Source organism: Desmodus rotundus, chromosome 6 (assembly GCF_022682495.2).
Source record: "Desmodus rotundus isolate HL8 chromosome 6, HLdesRot8A.1, whole genome shotgun sequence".
Lineage (NCBI taxonomy): Eukaryota > Metazoa > Chordata > Mammalia > Chiroptera > Phyllostomidae > Desmodus > Desmodus rotundus.
Window position 1 is genome coordinate 32,864,058 of NC_071392.1, and position 16,578 is coordinate 32,880,635.

The following is a 16,578-nucleotide window of genomic DNA, read 5'->3' on the forward strand; positions in this document are numbered from 1 at the left end:
ATCCTTGCTGGGACCCGGGGTTGCACACACCCACGCCTGGACCGGGTTTCTAACCCAAAACCTAGATATGTGCCCTGATCGGGAATCGAACTTGCAACCTTTTGGTTACGGGGACGATGTTCCAACTAACTGAACCACACCAACCAGGGCTTAAATTGATTTTCTAAGGTCCTTAATCAACTGTTTTTATGGGAAAATAATTAAAGTATTTATCATCATGCTTAATTATAATGCCTAACCATACCTTTAAAATTTTTTTATTTATTTAATCCTCAGCTGAGGATATGTTTATTGATTTTAGAGCAAGAGGAAGGTTAAGAGACAGAGAGAGGAAGAAAGGTCAGTTGCCTCCCATATGCTCCCAGACCAGGGATCGAACCCGCAACCTTTGGGTGCACAGGAGGATGCTGCGACTCACCAGGCCTGAAAAAGACTTTTAATGTACACTATTTTATATGCTTACTTATAAAAGCTACCACTCGCCAAATGCATTGGTGCAGTTCCCCATCTTCTTTTATTTTCCAGTGGAACTAAACAGAACCCTCGACTAAAAGAGAACCTGAGCAATCCACTCTGTCTCTATGTTCCCCACATGGATTGAAATCTACACTTAAAAATATGTACTATTTTAATAAGTTCTATGAACAATCTATGTAAAAATAAAATGGTATGTACTTCCAAAGCTATTTATATTAAACATTAAATAGTATCTCATGTAGAGATGGAATACTGTTACCAAATACCTGCAAGAAAGAAAGAGGGAAGAACGAAGAAGAGGGAGGAAGGAAGGCTGGGAGGGGAGGAGAGAAAGCAAAAGGACTTGTTTGCTGTTGTTCTGTTTTGAGGAAGGAGAGCTCCATGGCAGGCAACGTGTCCCATTATCTATCAGCCAACCTTGCCTTTTCTTCAGTTAGCTGTTTATGACAGAAAAGGCCAGGTCATTTTCTCAGCTTTCCACATGACTTTGAGAATAGAAATGTGCCCCTACAAGATCAGCACATGAACCTTCAGGTGCTTATACATCGTTTCCAAAATGATAATCAGGGGAGGGTGTCAGAATTTGGTTTTTAAATATATGATATTTGTTTAACTACGTAACTACAAAATACCAGATAAGAATGACATTTAAAAATACCTACCTGCCGGCTGGCATCCTTAGGTCCTAACTGAAGTGTCCAAGCTGAGATGACATTAAACCCTTTGACAATCAGTGAATCCGGGAATAAGGAAGCCAAATATTCAGCATTGGATTCTGGGTACTGGTTTATCCTCATGTTATTGCTCACATCAATCAGGATTTTACCCACAAGCAGGTGTCTCAGGTCCCACAGGGAGGTGTAATGTTCTCGGTGTATAGCAATAAATATTATATTTGTTTTTGTTAGTGCATCTTCATGATGAGTGACATCTACCACATGAGGAAAAAACTCAGAAGCAAATTTAGGATTTCTGCTTCCTATGACCACATGATAGCCACATCTAATAAGTCGGATGGTCAAGGATTTGGCGAAATCCCCACTTCCAATTACACCTACAGTGACCTTCCTTGCATCTTTGATACCATTTATGCCATTAGGTAAAAAAGTCTCACTAAGGCTCTTAGGGCTTCCCATCATAGAGATCGATTCCATGATACAGACTCCTCCGAGATCACCAGGGATATCCTAGGGGAGAGAAAATAAAACGCTCATCAATTACCTCGTACCAAACATTAACACACTTCTAGACATTATAATATGTCCCTCGTTTCTAGAGGTAAAATATTTTGGCAAGCTGTATCACCTAGAACACAGCAAGACAATTGGTAAGCTAAAAAAGGATCTTGAAGTAGAAAAATGAACTGTCACAAAGTTGATCTGCTCAAGTTGGGCTTCTCAAACTTTAATGTGCTCATGAATCACCTGAGAATCTTGTTACAACATTGATTCTGATTCAGGAGATCTGGCGTGAGGCCCGAGATTCTGCATTTCTAATAAGGTGAGCTGATACAGCTGGTCTGCAGGCCCCTGTGAGCAGCAAGGCACTAGAGCACAAAAGGAAGAGACTAATGTCTTTATCTAGAACTTTTTCTCAGCAGATCAGAGGCAGCAAATCAGAAAAGCTGCTAGAGGTAGAAAGGACTGTGATAGGACGTGACAGCACAAAGGACAACAGAGACAGAAAAACAAGGAGCCCTGGCCAGGTAGCTCAGTTGTTTAGAGTCGTCCTGAAGGCCAAGCTTGCAGGTTCGATCCCCGGTCAGAGCACATGAGAATCAACCAACGAATGCATAAGTGAGTGGAACAACAAATCGGTGTTTCTCTCTCTCTCATATCAATCAATAAAAATAATTTTAAAAAAACTACCTAAATCCAAACTGTCCAGAGTCACTAGGGGTGAAGTCTATAAACTATCCTATAAACCTCAGTAGTTAACGCATGACTTTATTAAATGAGAATAAGATAAATCAGCTATTTAAAAAAGGAACCTTGGTACTTAAATAATGTCCTAAGAAAAACAGGCATCGAAATACAACAAAGGATTAATTAAATATCCTTGGTTCTATCAGGCACCCTGAATACAATAACGTATCATTGAGAGAGAGAGCTTCTCCATGAAAAGGATGTTAACAATGTGTTTACGGACTTAAATTACACAATACTTATAAAATCTTTTTCTTCTCTTTTTATTCATTGTTGGAATAGAATACAATGCAGTTACTCTTACTGGAAAAAATTGGTCAAATTCTTTTGTAAGTGACTAATGTCTGAATGTTCATAATAACTTGCTCAAGAATACCAATCAGATTGCCGTGAATCGGTTTCAGTAATAGGACTGAATGAAAGTATCCTTCTTTCCTCTCCCCACTTGACAATTTCTTTTCTGCTGAAAATAGATGTGGATCCCTTCAGAGGATTTAATGGATTTTACAGGAATAGGTGGAATATTTCCAAAATGTGGCTTTGGGGCTTTTACTAAATGAAATTTGAAATTACGAGAGCCAGGAATAGTTAACTTTCTACCCTAGAAATGGATCACATTCAATGACTCAAAAAAAAAACCCACCCCAGTAAATTATTCTTTAGAAGGACAATATACTATTACTTAATCCACATTATAGCACACTTTTTGTCGGTTTTGTCTGCTTTATACATTAACTGACTGCATCCCCACAACCATCCTGGGGAGAGCTGCTAGTACTGTCACGCCCATTTTGAAGATGAAGAAACTGACGCAGGCAGAAGATAATTAATTTCTCTAAGGCCATAAGAAAGTTAGGGAGCCAGGATTAGAATCTAGGCAGTCCAGCTGAGGCTTGTGTCGTCAGGGCACAGAGAAGGATTTTAAGAAAAGGCTTTTTCTATGGGCACGGGGGGGAGGAGGGAGAGTTGTGCTCATACTGGTACACTCTTCTGCTTTGGCCATACCATTACTCCTCGGCATTCCCCAGTCCAACTCAGATCCTGGGAAAGGAGAAAACTCAGCTATTTTTAATCTATTACACATGCTTCACACTTCTCAAGATGGAAGGGATGATAATTATCTGCTTCTGGTTGGAGTGATCCCAGGCACCCAGAAGGCCAGGGGGGCTCAGGTGCACCAGGGCAGTACAAAAACATCAACGTCCTCTTGGAGAAATCATGGGCTGTCTTGTTTATTCAGGAGCAGTTAAAAGAACCAGAAGTAATTTAGTGAATGATCATTTCAGTACACAATTCAAGGTAAACTGACAAACTTACCCCTAGTTATGTGTGTTAACTAAGGGTATAAGGGTTATTAGACTCACACACAGGAACCCAAGCATCCTATATCCCAGCCCTGAGTTCTTCTGAGTAGAGATTGCAGCATCTTCCAAAGCATGAGAACTGAAAAATCTTTAAACCTAATAAATCATGATGATCAAGGCCTTTTCAAACTAAAAACAAAAGCAAAACAATTTATCAGTTTTCTGCTAATTTTACAAAGCAAATTAACCCCTTCAGTGAGTCAAATGTGAACAAGTAAAAATACATTAGGACCTAATAATGTCACCTACAGGCTTCTCATTATACCTTGTATTTTTATACATATTTATGGGTAACTGCTCTAACGTGTTGGGGCCTTACTCACATTTTACTTCTAATGGCAAGTTCTAACTGAACCCTTAAATGATATGCCTATGACTACAAATAAAAATTGGCCTAATAAATGAGACTGTTTTTATTATAGTTTTAAGGAATGTGAAAGGATGGGGGAGGGAATACCTGTAAAAGATCTGAGAGATGGGTTATTTGTGTATTGTTGAAAGCATATACTAAAATATACCTGTGTGCTATTTAATAGTTCACAACGTTTTTATATATAGTATTATCTTATTGAACTCTAAAATGGCTGTGGAGTACATATGATGCCCATTTTAAAAATGAGGAAACTGGCTGAGAGAATTTGAGTGATTTTCTTAAGACAATACAGTTTGTAGTGACCCAATCAGGATTCAAATCTGAGTGTTCCCACCCCTGCTCGTTCTAAAACTGCAATGCACACATCTACGGGGAATCTTAAAATTGTCTAGATCTCCAAATGGCATCTGCAACTATATTCTCCAAAATCAATACTAACTTTAAATAGTTTCAATATGAATCGCAGCTTAGGCTAATTTTACGTAAATCCAGAGCTATACACTTAGGAATTCTAGCTACAAAATGGATAAAATGTTGAAATAATTCCAATTTTTGGATCTAAACCAAAGAACTGAATTTACTGATGTTACAAAACAAAACATGAACGGTTGCTGGGTAACCTTTGAAGAACCCCAGCTAGTAACCCATTTGTCTTCTGGGGACTCTGCTGATGAGGGACCCTGCTTTCAGCAGGAGGGAGGAAGAAAGAGGAAAGAAACGTGTAGGTATCCTAGGGAACTCGGACATAAACAGACCTAAGAGCAACTCTTCTCCACAAGCTATGCCAGCTATCTGGTGCTGAGATACTGCAGCAAAATCTCATCAATCAATTTCTAACTTGCCAAACTACCATTTGAGTTACTTGGTTAACAGCTGAGTTTAATTAACACTTTTGATATCCATAAAAATGGGGTTGAAATAATGTCAATATCTGAAGGTTTGCCTAGGATTTACAAAAAAGAAAACTAAAACCTTATGTCGTACATTTCCACTGACAAGAAATGGTGTGACTGTAATTTAAAGACAGATCTACCCTGCTGTGACCCAGCATGAATTTATTGAGGCCGCTGTGTGCTTTGCACGTGAGAGATAGAGGCCAAAGGAAGAATGGTGCTTACACTCAAGAAATTTACATTCTAGTTAGGAAGAGACAAGCTGTACTTAGAATAAAAAGCAGAAAAAACCTCACATCATCATATAATAAAGAGCTAGATTGTACGCTCAGAGTGTAGTTACTTTGGAAAACAGGGAACAGAAATACCACATGGTGTTCTGTAACCCTTACCTCAAGTCATTCACTTATATAAAATTGTACTTACAAAACAATCTCCAAATTAAACAGACTGGCCCTGGCTGCGTGGCTAAGTTGGTTAGAGCGTTGTCCTGATACACCAAGATGGCGGGTTCAATCTTGGTTGGGGCACATACAAGAGCAACCAATGAATGAATGAATAAGTGGAACAACAAGTCTCTCTGTCCCTTTCTCTCTCTATCCAATCAATAAATAGAAATAAAAATAAATCACACAGGACTACTTCAACCCATGTTGATGACAGTGCCCTACAGGTTCATTTAAGCTTAAAACTATAAGGACCAAAAGTTAAGTTTGGCTTTCTGTGACCTTAAAAGTGCTAGCGCACTGGTTTCCAAATATAAAGTCATCACTGGTCTACAGCAATTCAAAAGTACATGGAACAACTAAATATTTTTAAAAAAGCACACACCAAACAATCTGACTTAAAAATGGGCAGAAGATCTCTCTCTGTTTTTAAAAGATTTTATTTATTTATTTTTAGAGAGAGGGGAAGGGATGGAGAAAGAGAGGGAGAGAAACATCAATGTGTGGTTACCTCTCGTGTGCCCTCTACTGGGGACCTGGCCCACAACCCAGGCATGTGCCCTGACTGGGAATTGAACCAGCAGCCTTCCGGTTTACAGGCTGGCACTCAACCCAGAGAGAAAAACCTTCTGGAGAGGGGAGAAAAGCTCCCTACAGGTGGAAACGTCTGCTTAATTCTCAGGCGAATACATTCTGGAGGTGAAATATCAAATCTCCCTATCTCCCTATTCCTAAAACTAAGTGGTAATTTTTATTTTCATAACCTCTAAGTTGCACAAAGATAACCTAAATTCTCTTGGTATTTAAATAAATAAAATACAACTGTTTATTTATATGTATGATAATATAAAATTTCTTTGAGTGAAGAGGTGGTTTTTTTTTTTTTTTAGGTTTTTATTTTTTGGAAGAACTTCTTAAGTCCTTTAGAAGCCCTTAGAGGCAAAGTCGCAATTCCACTTGAAAAAATAGAATAGGATTTCCTAGGCAGAAGTGGTCCAAGTGTGCTTCCTCCACCAGCAGCATCAGCATCCCTGGGGAACCTATTAAATGTAAATTCTCAGGCCTTCCCCCAGACTCCAAAACCAGAAATCCTGGGTTGGAGCCCAGCAATCTGTGTTTTAAGAAACCCTCAGGTGATTCTGATGCTTGTCAAAGTTTGAGGACAACTGCCCTAACGTAATGCAGTCCAACTATTTGCTGTTTGTTTGACTGTTAAAATCCACTTAAGTTAGATTATTAAATTCTTTCCCTCAGCTGAAACTCTGGGGTAATTGGTATGCAGCCTTAGTTGAAAGGCATTTTCCAAAAATTATGAAATAGTAATTTTATTAAAAATACATACATTTATTCTTTGGATTCTGTTCATAAACTCTTGCAATTATAAATGATTTAGAAATATTTCACACTTGGATCTGAGTGGCTTTAAAAAAAAGAATTTTCAGAAAAAAAAATAATACTCTTCAAGACTCTTCAAATAACCAGGATTTTAATGAGACAAATTTAAAGTAACCAACAATTTCCAAAACATTTCCTAAGCTCAGTATGAATTCCACATATATTTTTACATATGGGTATGATTTTATGACATTTCTAGGTCCTAAATCACCAAAACAAAACTTTGTATGTGTGTTACAGTGCAATTTCTAGGGCAGGAAAGCAGCCCGATTCATATGAGGAAGAATTTCATCAAAAAAGCTTTCTGGTTAAATTTAGGTTAGTTTAGAAATTTAATTTAAAAATGTATTTCCAAGGACTTCAGTTAATACAATTTTAGGATCCCCTCCTCCCACACTCCCCCACCCATTTTTCTTCTGTGGTTTGCACAGAGGCAACTGCTGCGCACATCCCTCCATCCCACTCTTAGTGTGGCCTCCTGGGTTGAGTGGAGCGATGTTCGCTGAGCACACCCAGGCTTTCATAACCCTGCAAGTGGGAACCGCTGAGGTGTGCGTCAGAAATAAAGCTGGCAGTATGGGGTACAGTATGGCTGAAATCACTTCCCCATCCGATAGTCTTATTGCAGATGGAACTTTGAAATAAGGATATATATACGTTTATGAGCTAGCAAATAAAACTTTCTCTGTGTTGCTGTAAGTCACTTGTAAATAAAAAAGAAGTTCTATGAGAGGCATGACATTCTAGCTTCTACACAAACCCACTTCCCTAATTTCAATGCCATACCAGAAAACAGGTTACAAATGGCCCCGATGCCCACTGCATGCTGTGAACTTTAGGGCTCTCCGGTGATTGACTGATTTAGAAATCAGTCCACAACCCAAATCACAATGATAATCATCCATCCCGAACCATTCACTCACCCAGTGTCATATTCAGCCCTGGACACTAGGCTTTGGGCTAGGTGCTGACATTTCAATTCCGCTGAACAGGCCCTGGCTTCCTAGTTTTCTAAATAATTAATATGATGAAATCATGAATGCTGAAGCATACGCAGCAACTAAAAAAAAGCTTTATTGAGGTGTAATTTACACATCATAGAGTTTACCCACTTTAAGTGTATAAATTAATAATTCTCAGTAAATTTACAGTTATGCAACCACCACCACAACCCAATTTTAGAACATTTCATCAGCAGTAAATGCTATTACTCAAATTTTAATAAAATTTGCTAAGAGTAAGTGCCTCTTTTTTAAAATCCTGCCTTCTTCAATGTCCTGAGAGCCCCCCTGGCTTTCACATACACAGCACAGTGACTGGAGTTTGGCTGACTCTGCTTGGTGCTATGGGAGGAAGAGAGGCTCCCACTGTTGGGGTAGGAGGACAAGCAGAATTGTAATCTCAGAGCTGCCTCTTTCCTCAAGAAGGAACAACCTACTAACTCAGTGGTTCTCAACTTCAGCTGCACAACGGATTGAACGGAGGAGCTTTATAACATAGTGATACTTAGACCCCACCTGTCCCTCTGCCTAGAGTTTTGTTTAATTGTTCTGGGATTCAGCCTGAGCAATAGAATTTTTTTTTTTTTTAGATCATCAGGCACTTTAATATGCAGTCAAAGTTGAAAACACCTCTCCTAAGAGATTCAGGATCCCACCTAATATTTTATTTTAGTATTTGGAGGTAACGAGATGTAGCTATTTGATCCTCAATTATGCTCATTGTTGTTTGTGTCAACCAACAGTCATCACTGACGCCAATTCAATGCCCACAGGAATTCCCAATTTGGGGTGTGGTGAAAAAGGAATCTGTATTCAGTGTGAAACAGTTCAGTTGTGATACAGCCCAACTGTGAAGGACCCTCTCTGGCTAGACAGCTCTGCTCTGCTCCTGGTGCTGGTCTGCTCATATCTGCTCCAGCCAGGAAATACAGTCCTTGGTGGAAAAGGAAAGGAGCATTCTCAGAGCTAGAGGAGAACTGACTTACACAGACAGGGGTTCCCGCCCTTGGTCCCTGATTGGTCTGATCTCATGCAAATGAGGACTCCAAATCCTCACAGTTTGATTGGTCCAAAAGGTATTGTCCTCATTGGTCAGAATGGAGCCATTCAGTGAAGAAGCTCATAGGGGATACAGCTTCTGTAGGGGGTGCAACTCTGATTAGATGGGAAAGCCTCAGTCCTATTGCCTGAAACAGGATTCCAGGAACCCCTTTATAAGGGCTGGCTCAGGTGGCAGGAACCCAGTGTAGGTTTCGCCCTGAAGTGCAGTTTGCAGGAGAGGCTCCCACGTAGAAATGGCTGCTAGGCTCTGGTTTTATTTTATTTTTTTTAAGTTTTTATTTATTTATTTTAAGAGAGAGAGGAAAGGAGGGTGAAAAAGAGGGAGAGAAACATTGATTGGTTGCCTCTCGCAAGCTCCCAGCTGGGGACCTGGCCCTCAACCCAGGCGTGTGCCCTGAACGGGAATTCAAACTGGCCACCTTTTGGTCCGCAGGCCGGCACTGAGTCCACTGAGCCTCAGTCCACTCGCCAAGGCTGTTTTGTTTTGTTTTTAAGTTTGAGTGCAGTTACCCACTGGGAGCCCTTTTTAGTAGTCATTTCCTTTCTCAGGGTCCACATTTATAATAATGAAAAATAATACTGGAGGAAGAATAACAGTTGCCCTTGAATGGGGGAAACTGAAGAATTTGCATGCAGTCCTTTCCCTTTTTCCACTCACGCAGTAACAGTATCAGTAAATCCACTCACTATTTTGTAATTTCCTCTCTTCACTTTCTGGGAAGGACTAAGTCATTCTGAAGATGTATCACCTTTCCAACAGGAAGCACGGCATATTATTTTCCTATTATTGCATAACATTCAAATTTCTGAATGTTCCAGTGAGGTATCCCTCTATTCTGTCTGACAAGGGGCTCCTCTCCTCAGTTCTCCAGATAGGTTCTGCTGATCTGAGCAGACAAAGAATTTCCAAGAGGGCTGACTGGCTCTGGAATAGCACCCATCAAATTTTACTGTGAATGTGATCACCTGGGAATCTTGTTAAAATGTACATTCTTATTCTCTAAGTCTGGAATGAGGGCTTGAGATTTTGCATTTCTCCCAAGTTCCCAGGTGATACCTGCGGTCCTGGTCCATGGGCCACACCTTGACTAGTCCTGCTACCTTTTCATTTATGTTATTCACACGTAATATAGACTAAATAACTGGGAAGACTACTGTGGCAATTATGGAAGATTTGTTTATGTGGTGTCAAGAAGAAAGAACAGGCCTAGGCTTCTGAAATCTACTTGTTTTCTGAGTACGTTTTCTTTGTAAAATGGAAGTGAAGAAGATGTACTTGACTCCTGTGGTCCTTTCCAACACTAAAATTCTTTGTTCCAAGTCTTAAAGTTTTATAATAATGGTAATATCACTGTCTTATACTTAACACTATGACACTTCAACTTTATGAGATCAATCTAAAAGTATGATTTAAGTAACATATGGGCTCCTTGAAATGTCAAGGTCACAGTCTCGGTGAGTAGACTTTTGACTCGCTGTATGCATCTAATACTTGAAGAATATTATCAAGGTAAGAGAATTTGATTATACTCGGCTACATGGCCTCCTAGATTTTCAGTTTAGAAAGTTTTCTTGACATTCCTCTGGCCAAATGACAGCTTCAATGCTGTATTTATTTTGAAAAATAGAGCCTAATTTCTTTCACATATAAAGATCTAGGGCATTAACTATTGGATGATAGTAACTTTGAAAGAGCTGTCCTCAGATCTTTTTAAAAATTTTTTTCCAATTACAGTTTATATTCAATATTATTTTGTACTAGTTTCGGATGTACAGCATATTCATATTCATGAAATAGTCATAAACTTCACAAAGTGGTCCCCCTAATTTTTCAAGTACCTACCTGGCACCACGTATAGTTATTACAATATTACCAACTATATTGCCTATGCTATACTTTACATCCTTGTGACTACTGTGTCCTCAGAGACCTTGATGACATTCATAACTTGCTGATCTACATATGGTAACAAGAAAATGTAATCCTCCGGGGCCATGAGATGGGGTAAGTGAATTTTTAACTTTCCAAGGCCACATATGAATCTTTCTTCTTTTTCTCTCTTGTAAACACCCAGCTCTTTTGAGACTCATGGCACCTCATACTACCCTCTCCCCATACTCACTCATGTGGCCTACTGATCTCTAGCTTGTTCTTTATCACTGGTGACTTGGGCCCCCAATCCATACACAGTCTTCCTCTATGCCAAAGTTGTCATCCTTCTCCAGTACTTCATTGTTCAAGGGGATGAAACATTTGACTTCACAACCTCTTGTTTACTCATTCATCAAAGGCAGTGATTCTCTGCCTCTACTCCATCGCAGTGACTTTCTGATATCTCTAAACACTATCTCCTAGCCTTCCAGTAGTCTTAAATATTCACCATGATACATCTAGAGAGCAGAAAAAATCCGATTCACTGACCTAATATTTTCTCACTCTCCAATGACATCCTCCTGGTTTTTCTTTATCCATTCAAGATTCTATACTGTATATTTATCTCCACTTGCTTAAAAAGATCCCCTTCTGTTAGGGACTAAATGTTTGTGTCTCCCCCACCACCCATTCCTATGTTGAAATCTTAGCTCTCACTGTGAAGGTATTAGGAGGTGTGGCCTTTGGGAGGTGATTGGTTTATGAGGATAGAACCCTCATGAATGAGATCCTTTACAAAAGGAGTGTACTCACTTATGAGTGAGTGCCTTTACAAAATAGACCTTAGAGAGCTCCTCTCCCCTTCTGCCTTGTGAGGACCCAGCAAGAAGGTGGCACTACGAACCAGGAAGTGGGCCCCACTAAACAATGAATCTGCTGGTGCCTTGATCTTGGATTTCCCAGCCTCTAGAACTGTGAGCAATAAATGTCTGTTGTTGAAGCCACCCAGTCTATAGTATTCTGTCACAGCTGCCTGAATAGACCAGGATGACTCTCTTGCTCTCCCTCACATCCACTTGGCCATAACCTAATCCTGGAGAAACCCAACTATCCATTTTCTGTATCCAAGTTGATAAAGATTGCTGAAGAAAAAAATCAGACAACGGAGCTCATTAGTTTCATCTTCAGGTTCATGATCATCCACTTCACCTATCAAAGGCCAGTCTGTCTACTCTGGGAAATCATCCCTTTTCTCCTTCCAAGGGGCTGTGGTTACGACCTCCTTAGAGGCAGCTCGCACTCAACGGATTGAAAGTAGAACTAGTTTTCCATCCAGACCTGTTCTCATTCTTTCAGATTTTCTTATTTCAGTAAATGGTACGTTATCCACAAGTTGCTTAAGTCAAACACCTGGGAGTCATTCTTGAGTCCTTGCTTTCCCTCACCCCTGACGTAAAATCCACACCAACTCCTATTCTCCAAAATACTTCTTAAATTCCTCTCCACTGACACCAGTTTAATCTAAGTCTTTCCCTTCTCTCCTCTAAACTCCGGAAACACTCTCTAATAGGCCTCTCTACTTACTCCTTTGCCTCTTTCCAAATCGTTCTCCGCAGAGAGGCTAAGATCATCTTTTTTTTTTTATAATATATTTATTGATTATGCTATTACAGTTGTCCCATTCCCCCCCCACTCCACTCCATCCTGCCCACCCCCCTCCCTCCCACATTCCCCCCCTATAGTTCATGTCCATAGGTCATACTTATAAGTTCTTTGGCTTCTACATTTCCTACACTATTTTTACCCTCCCCCTGTCTATTTTCCACCTATCATCTATGCTACTTATTCTCTATACCTTTCCCCCACCCTCCCACTCCCTTAATGACAACCCTCATGTTCTAGTTGTTTGCCTAGTTTGCTCTCGTTTTTGTTTTATGTGTGGCCGTTAATAACTGTGAGTTTGCTGTCATTTTTACTGTTCCTATTTTTGATCTTCTTTTTCTTAAGTAACTCCCTTTAACATTTCATATAATAAGGGCTTGGTGATGATGAACTTCTTTAACTTGACCTTATCTGAGAAGCTAAGATCATCTTAAAACACACATAAGATGATGCCTTTCCCCTCTTCAAATTTCAGTGGTTCCCTGCGATACTTAGAACTGCAGCTACCTTCCTGACCACGACTTAAAAGGCCGTGAATGAGCTCGACAGCCCCTGCACACCTCTCATCCCCATTCTGTGTGACTGTTATTCCCTGTGGTCCAGACATAGCATCCTTTTCCGGAAGTAGAAATAAACAATCTTGTCCCATACAGCTCTTAAGTTTCTCTGGTAATTATCTTATGTAATTGTCTCTTTACTCACTGTTATTTCCCCATTAGACAAAAAGCTCCCTCAGGGCAGAACCAGGTTTATCTTGTCCATCACTGCCTCCACAACACCTGGCAACGTAGTAAATAAGAAACTAATAAATATTCTTTGTCGTTGAATGCCTCAAAAAATGTCAAGACTGAGAGATGTAATAGGTCTCTAGGTAAAATCCTCCTTTTTACTCATCAAGACATGTAGGCCCAAAGGGGGTAAGTGATACATCAATGTCGTGGTTACTGGCTGAGCACAGAATAAATGCATCTCCTGATGTCCTGATTGTGTCCTGAAGGCCTAGTCTTTCAAACTTTTGGTGTGCCTTCTTTCTCACCTTTCTAACTCATTTATGATCTTTTCTGTAAACATTTGTTCGCCTTCATCTGTGCTTTTTCCGTATTAAAATGTAATTATGCTCATTCACTACAAGTATATTTTCCATGTCATCAGTGCAATAAAAAGTGACCTGGATACAGCTTCTCTTTTTTTTTTTTTTTGCAGAATTAGCTCAATTTATCATTACTGATATTGTCTCTTCCCTCCCCCCTCCCCCCAGAAGACTGATAGTTAGGAGAATGAAACTGCAAACTACTCCTAAATACTCGGAAAAAAAAACCTACGATGGGTATCTTTATTCTGTAAATAGCTTTTAATTTTTGAAACAACAGAAGGAGAGGTGCAAAGTAAAAAGAAAGTATCTTAGAGGAAGAAAAAATAAATGGAGATTAACACAATGGAGAGATAATAAAGGTGGGAAAGGCGGGGGCGGGAGGGGTAGGATGGGGGCAGTGGTTTGGAGAGAACTAAAAAGGTTCCCAGCAGGGGGGCTGCTTACTGGGCCGTAGTCTAATCTAAGTCGTGCGGGTGGAGGTCGCGGCAGCAGTTCGAATTCCGTTTCTCCCAGTTTCACCCATAGTGATGAGTGGTAATTAACCATGGCCCATAATAAGTTTTTCCATCTAAAAAACGAACCGCCTGAGGAGTAAAAACTGACACCAATTCTTCTCCAAAGGGTGGGAAAGATAATGGAAATCTCTTGACAAAAATCCTCTATGTCTCTGCCCTATTTTAAGAGAAATATTTTTAGGGCATAACTTTCAACAAGTTTCGCCTGAGGCTGAATACAGGGTTCAAACATAATTTAGGACACGTAAATAAGAAGCCAATTACTTCCTAACGCATAATGGCCTAAACACACCATAGTCACATAATTGGGTAATAAATAAAATGACTCCTAGAAATACTCCCTTGTTGGCAAAGCAATGATGTGTAATTTTCAATGAAATACGCTGCATCAACCCAAAAAGTGGAAGGCAGACAGGCTATCAGGGAGGCTAAGGTAACCTGCCCGTCCTTCCCCTCCCGGGCACATCCTACCTGGGATGATGTCGCTCCTGGCCTCCTTTCTCCTGGGCCCAGCCTCCGGACTCTCTGGGAGCTAGGGGAAGACCAAGAGGAGTTGGGGGCGGAATCGGTGGAAGAGACACCCTTCCGTTCCCTTCCCACTCCCTACACCAGGGTGCCGGGACGTCAGGAGCCCCGCCAGCTCCGGACAGACGCCCGCAGAGGGCGCGGGGTCCGGGGAGGGCGGACGCAGCGCGTGGCGCCGACTGCATCTGGACCCTCAACTCCGCGGCAGCCACGCCGTCTGGCGCCCTTCTCCGCCCCGCTCACCTCCGCGCCCTCCGCGCGGCCAGAGGCCAGCCGGCGAGACTCAGGCAGCGGCGCCGACTCCCCAGGGGCCGGCCCGGGCTGCAGGGCCTAGGGACTGCGCCTCCGACCCGCGGCTGGAGGGTGGCCGCCGCGGCGTCCGCGCTCCGCCGCCCGCCCGCCGCCGGAGGCCGGATCGCGTCGCACCCGCGGGGAGGCGGGCGCGCAAGGCGGGAGGCGGGGGCGGGAGGCGCGCGGAGGCCGGCCACGCGGGGACGCGCCCCTAGGGGCTGCGCTCCGGTAGGGTGCGGAGCGCGATCTGGACCGGGCAGCACCGGCTGGAGGGCCCGGCGGGGGAGGAAGGAGGGCGGCGGAGAGCAGGGAAAAGTCGAGGAGTTCAGAGGGGTCAGGGGAGAGCCTGGGAGGACGGAGAACGCCTAGTGGGGCGAGCCGCGGGGGTCCCGGCCGCGCGGCTCGTTTTGAGCTCCCACCCCGCCCCCAAGGGGAGCAACTGAGCATCTAACCCTGGCCTTTGCCCCTCTGCAGGGCTCCCCCAGGATTCCTTTGAAACAGCTCCAGAAAAATAAAGCCCAGTTTTCTACTCCACTGCTTTTGTGCTTTGTGGTCGCCCCTCCGCTCTAGACTTTGCTTCTTACTGCGCCGCAACTCCCCAATTTCCTCCACCCTCAGCTCCTGCCAAGTCTCCAAGAAACTGCACTTTCTCTGCTGGTCGTGTTCTTTCTCTCACCTCTAATTGTCTTTTGGCTGGACAGCGTTTTGTTCAAGAATGCCCCTCGCCAACCACATTTGAAAGCTCCCCCACATCCAGCAGTCTGTTGACTTTGACCCTCACTCTAGCTGTTGCCACTGGGACTTTGGTCTTGGTGAAAAGCGGGTTAAGCGCGGAGTAAGGAGACCTGCGTTCCTGGTAAAGACTCTTAAGCTCCAGGGGCCAAAATGGCCTTGAGTGTTCAGGAAATGTGTCCCTGCAGATTACCAAAGTACTCAGGTATCCTTTATCGTTTGTGTAGAAGGTGTTGGAACAGTGGGGAATTGTAACCCACCCCACCGTTCTTTTGACAGATTCTGTAAAGGCTGACTCTGACTAATGCGTAGCTTGTAGATGAACAGCATGTTACTACAAGAATTCTAGGAACTAACTTCAAAAGATACACTCTGTCCTTCAGGCATTCCAGCTCCAGGAGATTTTCTGACCTTCAAACAAAAACCAGGCGGATGCATACCAGACCATGTCTTGACCAGTTGCAAGGTCGTTAAGGATCAGAATAGACTGTGCTGGTCTGCAGTAGAGGACTTTCCACTGCCCTGCCCTTGGTCTGTTCTGCTTTCCCTCGCCCTCCTTATAAAAACCTCTGCCTGCACTGAGAGGGTAAGATGGGCTTCAGGACACAAGTCCTCCATCTCTCTGGTCCCTGGCGCCTGAATAAACCCCTTCCCTTTGTCCACCAGCACCTGTCTCATGAGTTCAGCTTTCTTTGTGGCAGGTAGCCAAAGCTGGGCTCAGAGACAGTGTCAGAAGAAACAAGAGATCTTTATTCTCAGATATAAGACAATTTATTAAAAATTCTCAAATTTGGGGATTTTCTTCGTACATTAGTAAATTTCCATTTCCGGAAATTAAGTTTAAAAATTATCTCTCCCTGTGGTTTATTAACCAGGTAACAGCCAAGAGGGGGTCTTGGATCAATCAGTGGACACTGCACTTTCCCCTGTGAGGTCCACAAACAGATTAAC

At 42.2% G+C, this 16,578-nt stretch overlaps 1 protein-coding gene across 2 annotated transcripts in view; it reads right to left on the reverse strand.

Moving 5' to 3' along the window:
* The window catches only part of STEAP2 (STEAP2 metalloreductase), a 28,474-nt gene extending 13,282 nt beyond the window's left edge, over window positions 1-15,192 (reverse strand). The window contains exons 1-3 of one of the 2 annotated variants that reach the window (XM_053926916.2): window positions 14,848-14,910; window positions 14,551-14,611; window positions 1,140-1,664 (exon numbers count right to left, since the gene is read on the reverse strand). In XM_053926916.2, the coding sequence (XP_053782891.1) occupies window positions 1,140-1,631 (492 nt within the window). In that variant the 5' untranslated portion in view covers window positions 1,632-1,664; window positions 14,551-14,611; window positions 14,848-14,910. Of the gene's footprint in view, window positions 1-1,139; window positions 1,665-14,550; window positions 14,612-14,847 lie in introns of both variants that reach the window. The other variant, XM_053926915.2, reaches the window with a different exon arrangement.
* Between the last annotated feature and the right edge of the window lie 1,386 nt (window positions 15,193-16,578).